We start from the raw sequence: 9015 nt of genomic DNA on the forward strand, positions 1-9015 counted from the left end.
TGATATTCCCGATAGATAAAAAAAACATCTTACAACCTTCTTTCTTTTAAGAAAAACAACTATATAATAGTTTTTAAAGCTTTAGCTATGCACACATACTTGGCAAAACAAGCCAGCCCCTAAAGGTATAGGACATAAATATTAAATTTCCATCATTTTACTTAAGCCCAACATTTTAGCTCGACCTAAGGGGCCACAATAAATTTGGGTCCGAGACGAGCTTTACCCAATTGGTTTTAGGCCACACACAAATGAATAGCAGAACTCATACCAGCAACAAACGAAATGATATAAAATTGGATGAAAAGTAAAGGGGATGAGCAGTAATTTTCCTTTGCATGACCTGCTAAGAAAACCATAGGTTATAGCTTAAAGTAATGTTCTTGGACAAGGATAACACTCCATCTGACAAGAGTTATCAGGCATAACACTGTTAAGTGGGAGCCAAAAATTGGCACCAAAATAAGACAGGAGCCTTAAGGTGAAAATATTTTAAATTTAGGCAACTATTTTGCTTCCTCACTTTTTGAGGTAAATTATTTGAAAATAAACCATCCTTACAAAACATTTGACATTGTAATGTACACAACACTTAGCAAACTGAAATGAAGTTGCAAGCAGATCAAACAGACCAACAATAAATTGAAATCTGGACACTGTTCCCACAAAAACTGGGAGAAAGATTTATGTTTCTTAAAAATTCTGAAGGAAACAAAACCAGCTATATTAGTGTCCATAATCATATTGAAACTGAGAACCCTAAAGATGCTGCAGTAAAGCTTTAAAATCAGGTGGTTTTGTTGTGCTTATGATAGCAGTAGAAACTGAGTACTTTTGTAGCGCTTTGATCACTCCACGCCTGAATCGATTGCTACCTGCTAAGAGCCTTTCCAGAACTTATGACCAGATTCACCCTAAGTACAAATAAATAAAATACACAAAAGTACACCATGGCTCTTACCAGTAAAGTTGATAAGGGATTAGTATGCTCAAATTCCTAGTAATCATGCTCACGAGAACGAGACCTCTCTGAGTGACGATATCCATGGTCCACATCACGGCTTTTCTCCCTTTCACGTGATTCAGAAGTTGCTCGTTCAGTGTGGTGGTCGTTTTCTATCCCATCATGATCAGGATATTGATTGTAAAGGTCACCATGGTTATCTCCATCACCATGTTTACTGATGAGAACCTCTTCAGGAGATTCTTTTTTGAAACAATCTATCTTGTTTGGTGTTACTAAACCCACGGTTTTATGGGTTGATTATGAAGATGAAATTTTGGCAGCAAACAAATAACAAAGGATAAAAGAAGATGGTAAAGGGATGAAGGTGATAGTCATCAAAACAATGATGTTGATAAGCCGGGTGATATTCGCCACAAGAACGTGGTTCTTGATAAGAATTTCTAATCTTGGTTCAGCCAAGAATTTAGGAGAAGATATACTCTCACACAAAAGAAAGAATCCTTAATTTTTACTCAAAATCAAACTTATCTTTATTCCATCTGAAAGTTTACATTTATAGGCAATTTCATGGTTGGTTAATTTGTTCCAACCAAAATGTCCAAGGTAAAATTCCTTACGGGAATTCCTAAAAGATTCAAATTACACATAAATGAAAAACTTTGAATTCCATGAAAAGTCTTAATTGGTTGCAAGGAACCAAGTCTCGGTTTCACTACATTCTCTATGAGGAATTCGGCCACCCTTGAAGTTGTGGTCCACATGAGTTAATGGTCTTCATGAGTCAATGTGAGTTTCAATGCCTTGCACGAAAAATCATCTTGAATTAATCATGAATGACTTGATGATGGACGGCACAAACAAACCTCCATGGTAGACTTTATGATGGACGACACAACCAAACCTCCATGCTTGACTTGATGATGGATGGCACAATCAAACCTCTATGCTTGACTTGATAATGGATGGCACAATTGACTCCATCCTTGACTTGATGATGGACGACACAATTAAGTCTTGCATGAATTAATGGACAGCACAAACAATTCTCCATGCTTGACTTGATGATGGACGACACAATTGACTCCATGCTTGACTTGGCTTGAATGATTTGCACGAAATTCCCAAGTTGTCTTTGGTGGTCTTGACTTCATTTAATGCTTTTCAAGGACTTCATTTATTCTAAAATTCAAATAGCAAAAGACAAATTAAATGCTGGATGAAATGTGTCCTAAGCCATGCTTAGAACATGGTCGTGCCCTACTAAAAGGGTTGGGAATTATTTTCCCCACATCGGCCCACATATAAAGTGATATAATAAAAGAGGTGAGAACTCCCTTGGTTTGAGCTTGGGGTAATTTCCTTGATGTCTTTAATGAATAGGCTAAGTGCATTGTGTACACGTTTGGCCCTTGCCCTTGTCATGGGTCCACCTATGCTTCTTAATTCCTCATTATCCTCCTTAGGCTTATTTGGGTTCAAATCATTTACCCTGTCCCACATGATGCTCATACTAGTCATACTGGTCATACTAATCATCATGGTCAGAATCTGCATGCCTATGTCGATGCACAGGTTGGTAACCAAGATCATCCTCAAGTTCATAGTCATTATGTCTATCAGCATGACGGTCTTTCTCATGATTAGATTCAACATGATTATAATCAGTCTTCCTATCAAAGTGTCCCCTGTCATTTTCTTCAACTTCATAATCTCTATCTCTTTCATGATGGCGATCATGTTCCCGATCCCGGTCCCTCACTCGATCCCGATCATGATTGCAATCTCGACCACGATCCCGATCACGTGCTCTATGTCGATCATGACCATGATCTCTCTCTCTTTCCCTATCTCTGTCCCTGTTCCTATCTCGGTCTCTATGGTGCTTGTCCTCTCTATAATCACGATCCTTGGCCCTGTCACTAGAGCGTTCAAGTGACCGCTCCTGTTCTTGATCTCTATCTTTACCTCTTTCACGTGATTTTTCTCCGTCCTTGAAATTATCTCAGCCAATAGCAGTCAAAGTAAATGACTAATAAAACATTGGATGAAAGAACTTTGTTTCAAAATCATTAAAATTTTAAATGCAGGGAAATCATAGCCCCTCTCCTCCTCTCAGGCAATGTCAAGAAACTATTATATGACCAGCAGCCACTTGAGGAGTACCAAAATCAATTAACTACATAAAATTGAAATAGAAGTAATTAAAACTCTTACCGATCACCATGTCGGTCCTCTCGCATTCTAGGTTTTTCAGAATGAGAAGGTCCTGATTGTTGTTGCTCTCTGAATAAGAATGGCATGTCAAAATTTCCCTTCAAGGGGAGAAGACAGAAAGCATCCAACAAATATCTAGGGGTAGGGCTATTGGCACTATAAAGTGCTTATCCACACTCCTCACTATCGATCACATTTGTTTTTAATTTACAAAGCCATGATTGATTAAGGAGTGTGAATATGCATTTGAGAGTGCCAATAGCCACACCCATTATGTAGGTGCTCATAAGTCGCAACCATAAGATTTTCTAGTTGAGCAAGCCATATCAAAGGACAACAAGACATGTTATTGTGGATTACACAAGAAAAACTACCATGATAATTTGTAATCTGAGGTTCTGATAAAGTCATAACAATCAGTTTTGCTAGTTGAGCAAAGTAAAACAAAAACAGAAGATAAGAAATGTTATTGCATATGATCTCTCTACGCAAAAAAGATTATCATTTCCTGGAAAAGTGAACTACTAATACTTCTGAAGGGTTGAGGAATGTATTGTTGCAAATGTATTGTAATGTTATTCCATACTACACACGAAAAATCATAGAATCCCATAGCCCACCATGTGAGGAATGTATTGTTGCAAATGTCATACACATTACAGAATAATGTATAACAATCAACGACCTTGTTGGTTTTCACTTCACTAGTTAATTTTACTTCAGGGTATTGGGAAAATCCCAAAAGGTTTAAAATAAGCAAGGAGTGATGTTAAATTAAAATGTTGCAGTTAGAGCATTTACAGATTTACCTCCCAAAATGCCACTGATTAACTTCTTCACCTCCCACTCTAGTGGTGCCAAGGCCACCACCTAGACGGCGAGGTCGCCAATTTGGAACAGTCCTCCCATGTTCAACACAAACAAGCACTCTTCTGCCCTCAATTTTCCTACCATCAGCTTGTTTATAAGCAGCTGCAAAATTAACAAAAAAACTATAAAAATGGCATATACGTAATAACAGGCAAACCACAATAAAAACACTATCAACCTTTCATGTCTCTTGTGTGTAGGTATTCAATGAATGCATAACCCTTGGGCTTATTCGTCACGCTATCAGTAACCAACCGTACCTAAATCATAAGAAATTGGAAAGAGACAATAGTAAGAAGGGAACAATCTGGCCTTGACCTTACAAAAATATAATATGAAACATGTTTTCTCACCTTAGTTAACTAAAATACAACCTAAATAAAGACTATTATTATAAACCTAAAATGTCATAGCAGACAGGCACTATGCCTAATGAGCCGTGCTTACCTTTTAATCACAACTCCTATCTCGAGATACATCACCACCAGCAACAATTGCAGAAAACTGATGTACTTGGGGCCAATTAACCAGTTGTTGACTAGTGTCCCCTTACCAAGTATACTTACTTTAAGTTGATAAAATAAAAACAACTATTGGTAATATAGAAAATACCATGAAATCTTCTCAACGGCGAATTTGGTTTTGGTGGCCTTTAAAGCAAAAAATAAAGTTTGGGGAATGTTAACAAGTGCCCTTAGGATAAGGAAGCTAAAAAATTAAATTTTCATCCGGTAGTGTTGTATTTGATACATTAAAAAGTGGTATGTGCCTGTTACCAATAAAAACTTACTTTTTATTGCTTCCTTTGGCACTAGTTAACATGACCCATAAAGTTTTAGCAACATCAAAGGTAGGCTAACTAAGAATTTAAACAAGAAGAAGAGATTGCAATACTCCTAACATATTTTTCCCCGTGCAAGAAAAGAACAGAAGTTGTCACTCTCCTTTTCATTATAAAAGAACAAAGCCAAAGACAAGACTTCACATCATTGTGTAGCTCAGCGCTTCAACTAAAGTACCAAGCAGGAGGAAGCACTTGAATGGAGTGGGGTTTGATTGAAATTTTAGAATCATTTACCATTTGCAGAATAACATGTTAACCCTTACCAGAGATGTGTATTGAGATGATTAACTGACTTCTATGATAATTACTAGAGACCCAAAGCCCCAAGAGAAACACATCCACATATATTAACAGCAGAGCAAAATGGAACTTAACTAGAAAACAATAAATAAATAAAACCATAAACAACAAATTGGTGGTGCCACCACAATACCACATTTCGAAGTCACTCAGCAATCACAAATGAAATGAGGCTGGTGCATAGCTATGAATGATCAACTTCACAACAAGCGAGTCAGTCATGAGATTCACTTAAATTATAAGCAGTTTCTTCAGATGCAATAGACTGTTATAAAAGTCTACTATTATTAAAGAAAAAGCTGGAATTTAGTTTTACATAATGCATAAAGAAATCTTAGAATTAGATAACGTCTTTCAATGTGCATAACATCTAAAGATGTCAAATAGAAGTATATTTAAAGAGTTTAAAAACATATATGTACAAAACTCTTACCGAAGCCCCTGGGGGTTATTCAAAATACCTACCCGTTTGATTGCACCATATGACTCAAACTCCCTTTTGATTCTGCTCTCAGTGGACTCATAACTCTGCTAAAAAATATAACCAATGAGATATGACATGCAATATTATAATCAAAAGTCTCGCATAAATACTATATTGGAGAAGTAACTCACCAGTTTAGCTACAAACAGTGTCTTGTATGGATCTCCTGATATATTTGGGTCCTTGTGTGGATCATCTACATAGAATCCGATATAAGAACGGCATCCAGAGAACTTAAATCCACAAATATTAACTAAATCGTAACAATAAAGGAGTCATCACATTTTTCAAGCTCCTCTGCAGCCTTTGCAGCTCCCTTCTCTACAAGAAGTTTGTGTATTCTCGCTTTTTTTTCTGCCTGTGTTCACCAAAACAGATCAACACAAGGGGGACCAAATAGTGGTGCTTTCAAACATTTTTTACTACGTATTAGCTCTATGAAAAGTAATAGATATGCAGCATGTAACAATTATGTCATTCCACTAAACATTACAATACTCAGTAGTCCCTTGTGTTTTATATAAATTCAAAAACAATCTGAAAAGTGTTGAAGACTTAAGAGGCAAGAGTAATTATATTTTTTAATAAATTTATTGTTTCGGCGCAATGGTAAGGTTGTTTTCCTTGTGACCTGGAGGTCAAAGGTTCAAATCCTAGAAACAGCCTCTTCGTTTGCGAGCGTAAGGCTACATACACCTACTCTCCCTAGACTCCACTAGGCATGAGACTCATGAAATGGGCTGCCGCATTTTTTAATCCATTACAGTTAGCATTCAAGCTTGCCATTTTCTACTCATAACGACAGAATATGTATGCAAATGATGTCTTAAAACATCACCATGCAAGTCAGGAGTTTGTACCAAATAAAAGAGCACACAGGCAAAGAAACCTCATGCAAAATCTAAACATTAAAATCTCAGCGATCACAACCAGTGAATAGAATATCATTAACTCACACCATAGCCTGTTTACCCCATAAATACAAAGTTCTATCTCAATATTTGTCACAAATTAAAAGTAATCAGAATTGTGTTGTCTCAAAGGGCAACACAAATAGACAATGTACACAACAGTGTAGGAGAACATTAGAAGAATCAGATGAAGAAACAAAAGTTTCACTCTGTTCATTACAAAGTTTCACAGGTGAGGCAAAGCCATAAATAAAATACTGGAGATCTTGTTTCAACATATCAGCAACAAAAAATAGTACTCCTTGTAACAAATCTCCAGAGATAAGCCAGATGTAACAACAACGCGAAATCATGACTTTAAAAAAAACGTAGTCACAATAACTGAATATTACAGGAGTTTCAGCTACTGGTACAGGTGGAGAATATTCATCATCACCAGGCTCGGCGAACTTGCTGACAAATTGTGCCATCCCTTCATAAAACAAAGATAAAAAAATAAAACTACATACATGAATATAAAAAATTAATAATAAAAGGAGCATATAAAACTAATAACAGAAACAACAAAAGAATAGAGCCATGGTAAATAAAATAATAAACCTGTTAATGGTGGACATTTTCTTTTCTCCGGAGGAGGTTTATACTCCAAGGGAGGCCTAGGCTCAAAGAGCCTCAAGAGACTCGATGTGAGACCAGTTGTGTGATTCTGTCCAATCTGCATTACAATCACATACAAAAATGAAATAATAATCATATCAAAACTTGGTATAAAGTTTGTTGGGTTTACGAGCATCTCTGAAGCACGGATTCGTCGAACACCCTCGCGTGTCGGTGTCCGACACATATCCGACACGGATACGCTCGGATTCGTAAATGATATGTATGCGTAGAGTATCCAAAAAAAATATCTAAGATATGTATCAGATTCGTTTTCAATAAAATATAGGATAATGTAGATTTGTTTTCAATAAAAAATTTCAATAAAATTATATGATAATATAGATTCGTTTTCAATAAAATATAGGATAATATAGACACGTATCACAATGATGCGACCGCACCAGGCCACATTTGACTGCATCGGCCCCATTGAATTCAAAAATAATATTTCAATTACAGAATAATTCACACAGTAACAACCACAATCCGCATCACAATGAAAACAACTGCAGTAAATACAACTATAAACATAATCACAATTTAAAGCACACCAAGCGATAAACCTTAGCTATGATTAAAATAAAATCATATTATTATGCTCGGAAAACTAAAATAGGGGCGGATGAATAATTGAAATAGAGGAAAAGAGAGTGAGGAGAGAGAAACCAGCTTAAGTTGAAGGACGTTAGCACGATTTTGGACTTTAGCACGAGCCTGAACGGCGGCGTTTTGATTGTGCATGAGAGGGTCATCGTTAAAATCTGATAAGGGAAGATTATGTTAAATGGGTAGTTAGATGGCAATTATAATTGTTTCCTTTTTTAGAAAGCTGTTGGTTGACAGTTAAGTCTGTTAACTATAAATAGAAACTGTAATCCATTTTGATGAATAACAAAATTTTCCAAAGTTTCTAAACTTCTTGTTATCTTTTCTTCAATCTCTCAATAACAATTCTCGGAATCCTTTTCTTGCCCAGGAATCCCTGATTCTTTCCAACCTTCTTCTTCGAATTTCCATTCATTCCTAGAACTTCATTTCCCACCTTAACAATTGGTATCAGTTTAGGTTCATCTTTGGCACATTCACATTCCCATGGCAGAGTCCACTAGAAGTCAAGCATCGTTGCGAGAAGTGGAAGATCGTTTGGAGAGTCGGATGTCGGCAAAGATTGAATCCAAGATGATTGAATTGGCGGGTTCTATCCAGAAATCTTTGAGTGATTCGCTAAAGCTTACAATGGAGGAGTTACTTAAGAACAATACAGAGGGGCAAGAGGATTCTGCATGATCAAGAGCCACTAATTCAGGTGAAAGAAGAACCAATTCCCACTATTCTTGTGGTACGCGCTTATCAAGAATAGATTTTCCCCGTTTTAATGGTGATAATGTGAAACAATGGATTTATCAGTTTGAAACGTACTTTGTAATTGATGACACACCAGAAGAATTCAAGGTTAAGCTAGCAGTGGTTCATTTCGAGGGGAGAGCTTTGCAATGGCACCATGCCTTTGTTAAGTCACTATGGACAAGTTCATAGCCAGTTTGGGGGGAATATGTTCAAATGTTGATAGAACGATTTGGGGAGGTTTGTGATGACCCCATGGTGGATTTGATGAACTTGAGGCAAAAAGGTTAGGTTACTGATTATCATGAAGAATTTGATGTCATTATCACAATATTGGAATTGTCTGAAGAATATACACTGAATTGCCAGTGAATCATTGTTGGAATCAGCTAAGGCTATGTTACCACAAAGGAAAAGCTTG

The 9015-nt window shown here is 36.6% G+C and overlaps 1 protein-coding gene across 1 annotated transcript; it reads right to left on the reverse strand.

Annotated features, from left to right (window-relative positions):
- On the reverse strand, positions 2455–8271 carry LOC109350500 (U1 small nuclear ribonucleoprotein 70 kDa-like). Its single transcript, XM_019591731.1, has 11 exons — positions 8223–8271; positions 7917–8011; positions 7191–7305; positions 6983–7062; positions 5962–6037; positions 5811–5875; positions 5661–5723; positions 4230–4311; positions 3991–4153; positions 3182–3250; positions 2455–2958 (listed from the first exon to the last, which is right to left on the reverse strand). The coding sequence occupies exons 1-11, from the start codon at positions 8269–8271 to the stop codon at positions 2496–2498; spliced, it is 1320 nt and encodes a 439-aa protein (XP_019447276.1). The 3' UTR covers positions 2455–2495.

Source organism: Lupinus angustifolius, chromosome LG06, assembly GCF_001865875.1.
Source record: "Lupinus angustifolius cultivar Tanjil chromosome LG06, LupAngTanjil_v1.0, whole genome shotgun sequence".
Lineage (NCBI taxonomy): Eukaryota > Viridiplantae > Streptophyta > Magnoliopsida > Fabales > Fabaceae > Lupinus > Lupinus angustifolius.

What these genes read in the sequence shown, in the direction of transcription:
- LOC109350500 (XM_019591731.1), bottom strand. Translation starts at nt 8,271, where the DNA reads ATGAATGGAAATTCGAAGAAGAAGGTTGGAAAGAATCAGGGATTCCTG. An exon ending in AAAGAATCAGGGATTCCTGG is followed by an intron (nt 8,012 to 8,222) that starts GCAAGAAAAGGA and finishes TTCCCTTATCAG; the next exon opens with ATTTTAACGATGACCCTCTC. An exon ending in ACGTCCTTCAACTTAAGCTG is followed by an intron (nt 7,306 to 7,916) that starts GTTTCTCTCTCC and finishes ATTGTAATGCAG; the next exon opens with ATTGGACAGAATCACACAAC.